Here is an 11990-nt window from a genome sequence, read left to right as displayed (position 1 = left end):
TTTTCGTCTTCAGTCGGTATATTGATCAATGCGGGAATAAAATGCTGGAAAAGTCGTTCGTGTCGACCTAGAACACATAAGCTTCGCGGATTGGTCACAAACCTTCAGTATTTGTTGCGTCATCCAAACCATGGTCTAGCAAACTGAGTACTATATTAAAACCGCTAATGAGAACCACTAAGTAGGTACCGTGTGGGCGGTTGATTGCCCGCCGGTCGGCGATTTCGCTCGTCCGTTGCGAATGGTAGGTATCAAGCAGCCAGCAGCGGAGCCAGTGTGTGGCTCCGCTGATAGGCTCTAACCTCCTTGCCTCTTCTGCTCTACTTCTTCTCTCGCTATCTCTGTCTGCAGGAATGCATATATACCTTCCCGCTCGCTGAAATTTGCCTTCATTCAACAGGCAGCGTTCATCTTTTTCAGAATCGAAAGATGTCGACGAAAAAAGTCTGCGTGGTGGGCGCCGGTCCCAGCGGTCTCGCCTGCGCTCGCCAGATGCTCGACTACGGCTTCGACGTGGTGCTGTACGAGCGGTCCGCAGAGTTGGGAGGCCTCTGGGTCTACCACGACGATGACGTCGAGGGACGAGCATCTGTTATGCGCACCACTGTCATCAACACCAGCAAGGAGATGAGCGCTTTCAGGTACCACCACTTGTTTATTCGCTTATTGACGATAGCTTTAGTGCAATCTCAGGACTTACACTTATCAAGAGGCAGACTAAATCGAGCTTTCATTAGGTCTTGCGTCATCCGCTTCTAGCGCGTTGCCGGGAAATTCGCCATGCGTGTGTATTCTGCGTGCATTGAAGCGTGCCATCAAGGAATGAGAATCGAATGACGCAAGACTCGCCATTGTTGCATCACACACACACGCATGTATATATATATATATATATATATATATATATATATATATATATATATATATATATATATATAATGTGTGTGTGTGTGTGCACGCGGTTGTGTGTGTTGCAACACAGACAGTCTTGCATCATCCGCTTGATACGTTCGCTATTTTCTGGCCGACCTTTATATATATATATATATATATATATATATATATATATATATATATATATATATATATATATATATATATATATATATATATATATATATATATATATATATACATACACACACATATATAGCCCCGCCGCGGTGGTCTAGTGGCTAAGGTACTCGGCTGCTGACCCGCAGGTCGCGGGTTCGATTCCCGGCTGCGGCGGCTGCATTTCCGATGGAGGGGGAAATGTTAGAGGCCCGTGTACTCAGATTTGGGTGCACGTTAAAGAAGCCCAGGTGGTCGAAATTTCCGGAGCCCTCCACTACGGCGTCTCTCATAATCAAATGGTGGTTTTGGGACGTTAAACCCCAAAAATCAATCATTATATACATATATATATATATGTATGTGTGTGTGTGTGTGTGTGTGTGTGTGTGTGTGTGTGTGTGTGTGTTGCAACACAGGGCAGTCTTGCATCATCCGCTTGATACGTTCGCTATTTCCTGGCAGACCTTTATATATATATATATATATATATATATATATATATATATATATATATATATATATATACAAGGGAAAGAAGTGTATACCTATGAGCTTGTTGTTTTTCCGTGTTTTAACACAATATTAATGAGATCTAACAGACAGTAATGCCGAGGAATGTACAGGGAAAGTTATTAGAACCAACGGAATGTAAATAAGAAGAAAGAAAAGTGGATGAAAAAATAACCAGCCGTGAGCAGGAAACGAACCTACGACCTTCGAATAACGCTCTCTCTCTCTCTCTCTCTCTCTCTCTATATATATATATATATATATATATATATATATATATATATATATATATATATATATATATATATGTGTGTGTGTGTGTGTGTGTGTGTGTTGCAACACAGGGCAGTCTTGCATCATCCGCTTGATACGTTCGCTATTTCCTGGCAGACTTTTATATATATATATATATATATATATATATAAGTCAAGTAGATCCTCCAAGAGAACGGTAACAACGGAAGTGTTTAATTCGACAGTTTCGGCCAGAGTCTGGCCTTCATCAGGAGTCATGGTACATTCTGTTTTCGCTCACATTTATAGTATTTTGGGTAAAAAATGAGAGGGAAGGAACGAAAAAAAACAGAAAGAAAGAAAGAGTTTGAAAAACGAGAGAGGAAAGGATATCCAGAAAGTTCCAGGTTCCACTGTGCTTCGCGAGTGGCGTCGTCAGTGTGTATTTTCTTAGTATTGCGTTCAGTGCAGTTTGGTGGCGGTCCCTTTATTGTAGACGGGGCCTGGCTAAGGTAAGGGCTTGCGTGTCGCGAAAAATGCTTTTTTTATTATTATTTTTTATTTTTTATTTTTTAAAGACCGTCACTAATTCGGCGTCGGGGACAGCGTTCCGAGGCTCCAGGAAGTCGGCGCGGGAGAAAATGTTTCTTAAGGCGCTGTCTGTCGTTTTGAATGCTATTTTGCTCTGCGAATCCGCGTTTGGGGGTTTTAATTGTGTATGGGGTGGCCCTTCTATATGTCGGGCTTTGTTGTCGAAATGCGGGAAGGGTTTCCAAACTGCGAGAAAGGACGTTTGAAGTGATTGCTATTTTGTACTGGGAAACCGCGTTCGGGGCGTTTAGTTGTGTATGTGGATGTCGGGCTTTGTTGCCAAAATCGGGGAAGGGTTGCCAAAAGGCGAGAAGGGGCGTTTGAAGTGATTGCATTTTGTTCTGGGAATCCACGTTCGGGGCTTTTAGTTGTGCATGCGGTGACCCTTCGACAAGTCGGGCTTACAACTATTGTTCGGTTATTCAGAGAAATAGAAATAGACGACAGTGGTTCACTGAAACACGCAAAGATATTTGTAGTTGTCCAGTCCTCGTCGCCGCCACAGTGCCGCGAAATCTTGAACTGTTATGATTACAATTATAAACTTACATATACACACATACACCCCCATACATATGCGCATATGCATAAGTACATATACACATATAAATGTATATGTATATATTATAGTGCTTTGATTGCTGCAAGTGTACCCGGACTTTCATTTATGCCTTTTTCGAGGGTGTTAAATCGGTGTATGAGGTATGATTCACGTTGTTCACGTTCCCGGTTTGATTTAAATCCTGTTTCTAAAAGTGTGACTGACAATTTGTCGAAGGAGTGGCCGGGAAGGTTAAGGTGTTTTGATAGAGGTAGATTCGGCGCTGATTTCGCGTGGGCTCTGTGATTATTGAAACGAATCCTAAAGGGTGTTTCCGTTTGTCCGATGTATTGCATGCCGCACACGTTGCATTCAAGTAGATATACCACATTAGGGGAATCGCATGTTAGATTTCCTCGTATGTTAATTGAAAAGTTGGATTGTGTGCTGCTTGCCTTGCTTGTATCTCGCATCGCTTTGCATACAAAACATCGAGGCTTCAGACAAGGTCGGCATGAACTGTCGGAAGTTGAAGTATTGATTTGGGAGTTTACAAGTGTGTCTTTGAGGTTGCGTGTTCGTCGGTAAACGACGCCAGGAGCCGATGGGAATGCACGTTTTAGACGTTCACTTTGTTCCAGTATGTTGTAATGTCGTTTAAGGATTTTGTTAACGTTGGGGAAATTCGTGCTGTATGTTAAACATAGGTGTGTCTGTTGCAGGTTGTGTTGTGGTGGCCGCTTCATCAGAAGGTCATCACGCTGAAGTTTTCTAGCTTTTTGAATAGCGTCATCAATTACATGTGGAGGATATTTCTGTTTTTCGAGCACGAGTGCGAGATACAAGCAAGGCAAGCAGCGATGCGAGATACAAGCAAGGCAAGCAGCACACAATCCAACTTTTCAATTAACATACGAGGAAATCTAACATGCGATTCCCCTAATGTGGTATATCTACTTGAATGCAACGTGTGCGGCATGCAATACATCGGACAAACGGAAACACCCTTTAGGATTCGTTTCAATAATCACAGAGCCCACGCGAAATCAGCGCCGAATCTACCTCTATCAAAACACCTTAACCTTCCCGGCCACTCCTTCGACAAATTGTCAGTCACACTTTTAGAAACAGGATTTAAATCAAACCGGGAACGTGAACAACGTGAATCATACCTCATACACCGATTTAACACCCTCGAAAAAGGCATAAATGAAAGTCCGGGTACACTTGCAGCAATCAAAGCACTATAATATATACATATACATTTATATGTGTATATGTACTTATGCATATGCGCATATGTATGGGGGTGTATGTGTGTATATGTAAGTTTATAATTGTAATCATAACAGTTCAAGATTTCGCGGCACTGTGGCGGCGACGAGGACTGGACAACTACAAATATCTTTGCGTGTTTCAGTGAACCACTGTCGTCTATTTCTATTTCTCTGAATAACCGAACAATAGTTGTAAGCCCGACTTGTCGAAGGGTCACCGCATGCACAACTAAAAGCCCCGAACGTGGATTCCCAGAACAAAATGCAATCACTTCAAACGCCCCTTCTCGCCTTTTGGCAACCCTTCCCCGATTTTGGCAACAAAGCCCGACATCCACATACACAACTAAACGCCCCGAACGCGGTTTCCCAGTACAAAATAGCAATCACTTCAAACGTCCTTTCTCGCAGTTTGGAAACCCTTCCCGCATTTCGACAACAAAGCCCGACATATAGAAGGGCCACCCCATACACAATTAAAACCCCCAAACGCGGATTCGCAGAGCAAAATAGCATTCAAAACGACAGACAGCGCCTTAAGAAACATTTTCTCCCGCGCCGACTTCCTGGAGCCTCGGAACGCTGTCCCCGACGCCGAATTAGTGACGGTCTTTAAAAAATAAAAAATAAAAAATAATAATAAAAAAAGCATTTTTCGCGACACGCAAGCCCTTACCTTAGCCAGGCCCCGTCTACAATAAAGGGACCGCCACCAAACTGCACTGAACGCAATACTAAGAAAATACACACTGACGACGCCACTCGCGAAGCACAGTGGAACCTGGAACTTTCTGGATATCCTTTCCTCTCTCGTTTTTCAAACTCTTTCTTTCTTTCTGTTTTTTTTCGTTCCTTCCCTCTCATTTTTTACCCAAAATACTATAAATGTGAGCGAAAACAGAATGTACCATGACTCCTGATGAAGGCCAGACTCTGGCCGAAACTGTCGAATTAAACACTTCCGTTGTTACCGTTCTCTTGGAGGATCTACTTGACTTATTGCAACGCTACGGCCATTTTCGCCACCATGCCTATATATATATATATATATATATCAACTATGAGAATAACGTTTTGAAGAGGAAGTCGACTCAGATTGTATTTTGTTACAACGCGTACGTGTTCTTCATACGGACGGCGGCTTCCAGAAGACCCCGAGGTGATTGAAGAGCTCAGCCAGCAATGACGTGCCCGTATATTTATGAGCTGCTAACGTTTAGTTTGGAAGCGGGTTTCTGTCACTGAAGTTTGGGAATACTTGTCCTGCTTGTGACTGTTCGTGGTTTAGATTAAACCTGCGCGCTGCGAATCAACATTGAAACAGCCTAGCAAAGCTTAGCTAAGGCTTAGTGGCAACATAGTAGTCTAGAACAACTTGTATCACCTAGGTAAGGCTTGCAAACAACCTAAAAGCAACCAATTTAGTCATCAGAATCTTCCAGTTTCACCGCTTCAATCCTTGCGCTGCATACAAGCTTCACCAATAAATACATTTATCATACATCCACGCGTTTCCCTTCATCTGGGTCTGGCGTGATGTCGTGAGGCACCACAACCGGAAATGTAGTCTTTTCATGGGCATATTTGTAGCACCCCCCACGCGCGTTCCTCTTCTCTTGTAACCCCCCCCCCCTCCTAAAGGGTGTTTAAAGGCCTCACAAGGCCACTCCACAAGCCGCAACATGAGTTGATGAAGTATCAGTCGTTTTTCTTTGTTCCACGAGTCTTTCTTGAATGGCATATATACGGTATATAAAAAAAAAGAAAGCTCAAAGGTGAGAAACGTTGGGGCATGGAAGGTGAGATGTATTTTTTAACAGTGAGGCTGTTTAAGCTATCGGCAACTTCTAATTTGTCGTGCGCAGGTCCACCGGTGGGCATGCCCCAGGAATCGGGCAAGCCCCACTGACTAGCACAGAAGGAATGAGCGTTAAACAAAAGCTTTGCTCGGTGAAGCGATTATGGAAAGCACGTAATAGAGACGGCAAAAAATTAAAAGAAAGGGGAAAACAGATATATATATATATATATATATATAAAGAAAGTGAAAGAGAAAACTAGATAAAATAAATAGAACATGTAAATAAACGAATGCAAAAACGAGAAAGATTAGAAATATAGAGAAAGAGATGGAAAGGAACAGTCACAAAAAAGCGATAGAAAAACAAAGAGCGGGACGGAAAGAAAAACAAACAGTGAAAAACAGAAGGAAAACAGGAGAGAAAGGTAGATGACTTATTTGTGCATCCTACATTGTGTGGTTATAGGGGGGAGAGCTATAGCACGGAATTTCTTTCGGTTACGGAGGGAGAAGTGGGAGCACTTGCTGAAGTTTGTAAAGTGGCAGTGAGGCGGTTTTGCGTGCATATACGACATCTTACAACCCGCCTACGGCAGTGTTTTTGAAACTTTTGTGTAAACAACGGTGCTATGAGCGAGGAATGCTAGACCGAAGGAACGTCCCTCGCCCTCACGGCGTGCCCAGAGCGCAGGGGACAAGCGTGAGAGAGAGAGAGACGCGTGGGTAGGTGACGTTGGCTTCGGGATCGAGTCGGGCCACAGGGACCACTCTGCTTGCTACCTTCGGGATTGTTCCTCGTTTCTTCTGCGATCTGCTGCCTAACGAAGCATCAGTTATGCCAGTTCATAGGAATTTTTTTACCATTACACACTTTTCTTATGGGTGGAGACTTTCGCCTTCCGTCATTCACTATATTTGTGTTTGTGCGGTGTTTAAGTGGATTCGCGATGTCGAATCGATGCGCGGCATGTGGCTGCTGCAGCACTTTAGGTCGCAATCGGGTCGCTTTTCACAAGATTCCTCGGGATCAAAATACGACTTAAAAATCGGTTACCGCAGTAAAAACTAATGGCTTCAAGTCTACGAGAAAAACAAAAAAGTGCCGTGTTCCAAGCACTTCCCTGATAGCGACTACATACGAAGCCCGGCTCTCATGCAGTCGTTGGTATGGACGTTCTAGTGTGTGCGACTGAACAGTGACGATGTTCCTTCTGTGTTTCCACGCCAGAGGGGACCCTCGCCGTCGCCACGACTTGCCTACGCGAAAAGAAAAACTGAGGCAAGGCTGTAAGACTACTTAAGTGCCATAGCAGCACGTGTTGATGAGCACCTGCTCATCGCAGCTGTGCTCAACTCAGTGTGCAGTCTCGCTTCCGCGGCGCTCCCTTGGAATCTCCGTGGAACGCGCGGATGGCGAGCTGTCCCCCAGACACCGTTTGTCGTAGTTTTGCTCGATCTGGGACCCAGTTGGCCGCGATCTCCCTCTTGCAGTGACAGCTTGCGATCACGCCTTTAAAAGTATTTATCAGAGCGAGTCTTCATCGCGAATGAAAGTGACCATGTAAATTGCGCGCTTTATTTTGACTCCAACTCGGCTCATATTTTTTAACCAAAACGTTTACCTAAAATATGCGAAACGCTTGCTTGTTGATTGACAATCTTCACAAGAATACCAAGATGGCTGGTGTTGAGAACGTGCCTAAACTTTCACCGCGTAACACAATAGTGTGACTAACAGACCAACAGACCGACACAAAATTTTAGCGTTAATGCTCTTGTCTTGTTCACCAATTCATCGTGGCACATACCCACTATAGGTGATTGGCCAAGAATCGAGTGGTTCTAAATCTAACTGTTCAGATTTAGAATAATGTAGATATAATAGAAAGATTACCGATAACTTAGGAAAGTGTAGTGCTTGATCTAATGCATATAATCATTTAAATAAAGAAACGAGCGGTAACGTATTCCACCAAAATGATGTATTCTGTCTTAAAAGAGCCAAACTGGAGTGCCTCATGTGTCTTATGTGGCAGCTGAGGCATAAGCTGTGGCAGCTTACAGTTGTGGCAGCTGAGGCTTATGTGGCAGCTGAGGCATTTTCTTACACAACGTGTTGCAAACATATGGCCGTCACAGCAACTCCATCTGTGTGTCAGTAATGGAGAGGCACCACTGTCACGTGTCCCGTTAATTCGGGAGGCAATCGCCGGGCTAATTCCAAGGGCCGAAGTATCGGCCCCCCGAACCGCACCACGAAAGCGTGGACAATTTAGAAGTTGTCCTTTTTGGCGCGCCAGCGGACGCCGGCTGTGGCCCAAAGAACAAGTCAGAGCCGAGAGTTGATAAACAAAACAAAATTATATTCTCAATAATGGCAGATAAAAACGATACACAAATAGGCACACTCGACAATAGTTGAATACAATATGTCGCCAATCAAACAATGTGTTATACAGCACAATCAGCCACACTAGAAACAACGGACACAGACAACAATACGCACTACAATGCAGTCGCATGCATCGAACAACTAAGACACTTAAAAACTAAATAGTTCGAAAACTTACTGAGTCCAAAGTCCTTGGAACAAAAGGCTGAATGATACTCTTCCGAGAATCACTCACTCAAAGTCCAGCGTCGTTGTCGTTATGCTGCCCTCGAAGTTTCTCTTCCAGGAAACCTCGTGTCTTCAATTGGCCGCTCTCCAGGCTCCAAACTTCTTCGCCGGAAACACGTCGGCTTCCCACACGCAGCTGTTGCCACGCGTCTTTGCTCGATAGCGGTAGACACACACTCTTGCCTGTAGCTCGAGCCTTCATCCCTCAGATGGAAATCCTCTTCTTCTCCCCCTTTGTCACGGAAGACAAAAGGCTTCGCCCACAAGGCGGAACACCCTACGCATTCTGGCGCATACTTTCTTCTTCTCCTGCTTTGTCACTAAGGACAAAACCTTCACCGACGGACGCGGCGGGATACCTAACGGACTCCGGCGCTAACTTCCTTCTTCTCCTGATCTCCCATCTCGGCTGCTCGATTAAATACCTTCCGCGCGAGATTCCAGAAAGTTCGCATCATTTCGTCGGCGCGATGCGCAGCGATGGCGGGGGGAAAGGGCGAGACGATACGGGGGCCGTCCGCGACGGATGACGCAACCCGGCATCACCACGCCCCTTTCCATCGAGAAATTTCCAGGGCTTGCTCGGCCGCCGACGCGAGGAGGTTTTGTCGGCGAACCTACGCTTCCGAGAGAGAGAGACGGGCGCCCGGGGAGTCTTTGGATGTTTGTTTTCTTTTTTATCATTGACCTCGCGGCGTTACTCCGGCGTTTCGTCGCGAGAATTTGGCGGCGCGCCCTTTTTGAGCGCTCGTTTTTTGACACTGCCCCCCACTTTAAGGATATTATCTCATAATATTCAAAACAACACAAACGAGTGCGAACAGTCCCCACACTCTCAGAGACTGGAACATAGTCCGTCGCTCATGACACGTCACATTCACAATAGATCACTCAATACAATTGTACATTACAATTCAATCTCACAATACATAGAATATAGACACAGGTACATGAATACAATACTCCATCACATACTTCAAGCAATACAAATGTACAAAGGTCTGTCTTTACAACAATTGTACCATCCTATACATCACATCACCGTAACAAAAATTTTTATTCACTCGACATACAGTTGTGACACAGGACTGCAACCACATTACCTTAACATATAGCACTGTCAAACACATTTCGATTCATCCTCAACACTTATCCTGTGCATTTCGAACGGCGCTTGCGCCCTTTCTTGCGGTGCTCGCTCGATCTCTTCTTGTGTTTCCACGTTCTTTTTCGGCGAGCCCTTTCCAACGACGGTATCTGAGGCGGCGTCTCAGCCATCGTTGTCACTTCCGACATTGTTAACGGGTCACAACATTCAACGGGTTGTCTGTTTACCAGCTTGTTCATATCACGGCATTGGGCCTGGCTGGCCGACTCTGTCACCTTTACACTGTCGGTCGGTTGAGGTCGTGCCGACGTAAGTCAACCCGCCCAGCACGTGAACTCATTCAACATGATCATCTTCTCATTTACTGTCTCTTGCACCGAGGCTTCACCTTGGGCTCGAGTGAAATCTTTCACGGGATTTTTCTTCGCTGTATCTCGCGGTCCCTGTGTCGGCGGGGGCTCCATCTTCGGGTCTTCCCCCAAACGTTCTGGTTCGTTCGGCCCTCGCTCCCCGTCGATGTTTCCGATGACGAGGTCGTACAGGGGGGTCGTCATGCATATAGCGGCAACCTTCCCGCTGAAGTACGGGGTTTCAACCTCAATCTCTGCTTCGGGAAGCATCCAAACCGTACTGTCAATTAGGCAAACTGGTTTCGTTTTGCCTGTTAACTCACCTTCCCGTACCAAATTTTTCCTCACGATAACCGTGGAGCTACCGGTGTCTCTTAACACCGTAATCTTCTTTCCCGCAACTTTTCCAGACAGTGTTGGCATTCCCTTCGTAACACCGGTTGGCTGTTTTGTCATTACAGCACCCACAATAGGAAGTTTCTCCCCATTTTTCAACTCTACGAATCCGTCGGTGATGGCATTATCATCGGACTTCGGTGCTGCTGGCACACAGGATACTTGGTGAGTTTGACTCACTCCGTTACGACATGCGTCTGCTTTGTGCCCAGTCTGACCACACTTGAAACATTTTACGACCGTGGGACTCGTAAAGTTAGTTCGACAGTTGTTAGCGCGATGACCCACTCGGTTACACAGAAAACATCGCGGAACACTCTCCGGTGCATGCTTCTTTTGTTCGGGTGCCGAATTTTTCGAATCTTCGGGACACTCCTTCTTGACTTTGGCCAAATTAGTTCCACCTTGCGCTTCCAAGAATTGATCAGCCAATTCAAGCATGCCTTCAAGTGACTCAGCCTTCCTCTCTTTCAAGTACAGCGACAGGCTTGGGTGGCAACTAGTAAGAAATTGTTCTCTAATTAGGAGCTCTCTAAGCTCATCATACTCCTGCGCTGTCCCTGAAAGTTCAATCCATCTGTCGAAATAATGGCTAAGTCGGGCGGCGTACTGCGTAGCCGTCTCACCATCAGCTGGCTTTCCTGTCCGAAATCTGTCCCGGAAACCTTCCACAGTAAATCTAAATCGCTTCAGCAAAGCACTTTTCACCTTTGCATAGCTGGCTGCATCGGTCGGCGTCAGCCTACCGTACACACTGAGCGCTTCACCACTCAAGCAAGTACTCAAAGCAATTGCCCATTGATGTTCCGGCCAGTTCTGGCTCCTTGCAATCGTCTCAAATCTGTGAAGGTACGCATCAAGGTTGTCCTTCCTTTCATCAAATGCTACGAGCAGCTTGCTTGGGTTCAAGCGGAAGCCATGATCTTCCCGTTCGCTGCTTACAACTCTAGCTTGGACGGGAGTTTCACTTCGCTGTTGCAAACGGAGCCGCTCCAGTTCCATCTCGTGCTGTCGCTGCCGTTCCCTGTCAGCCATCTCCGCTTCTCTTTCTTCTTTCAGCTGTCGCTCCTTTGCCTCTCTGTCTTCTCTCGCCCTCTCAGCGGCCAGCTTTTCTCTCTCCAACTCCAACTTCAATTGCTGCTCTCTTTCTTCTTTCAGCTGACGCTCCTTTGCCTCTCTTTCTTCTTTCTCTCTCTCAGCTGCCAACCCCTCTTTCTCCAACTCAGCTGCTTTTTCCGCTTTGGCTCTTTCGACCGCCAACCTTTCTTTTTCCAGCTCAGCTGCCTTTTCTTCTTTGGCCCTCTCTTTTTCTTTTTTTTCCTTCTGGGTGACCCACTTCCGTAGTTCGGCGCCAGAAAGACCCATCTTCTCACCAAGGGCGACTAAGTTTTCGAGATCCATTGTGTCTCGCAAATAAAAACGTGCTGCGTGCAAAAACATATCTGCCTAAATCAATATATCGGAACACTCTCCTGCACTCGTTAACGAGAACCCTGAGCAACACAC

The 11990-nt window shown here is 45.6% G+C and overlaps 1 protein-coding gene across 1 annotated transcript in view; it reads left to right on the top strand.

The window, feature by feature from the left end:
• Window positions 1-375: 375 nt before the first annotated feature.
• The window catches only part of LOC119161791 (flavin-containing monooxygenase 5-like), a 44809-nt gene continuing 33194 nt past the window's right edge, over window positions 376-11990 (top strand). The window contains exon 1 of the mRNA XM_075873167.1: window positions 376-641. Within this exon, the coding sequence (XP_075729282.1) occupies window positions 430-641 (212 nt within the window). The 5' untranslated portion in view covers window positions 376-429. The remainder of the gene's footprint in view (window positions 642-11990) is intronic.

The sequence above is a fragment of the Rhipicephalus microplus genome, chromosome 9 (genome assembly GCF_043290135.1).
Source record: "Rhipicephalus microplus isolate Deutch F79 chromosome 9, USDA_Rmic, whole genome shotgun sequence".
Taxonomy (NCBI): Eukaryota; Metazoa; Arthropoda; class Arachnida; order Ixodida; family Ixodidae; genus Rhipicephalus; species Rhipicephalus microplus.
The sequence above is the reverse complement of the archived record's forward strand: the minus strand, read 5'-3'. Positions and strand labels throughout refer to the sequence as shown.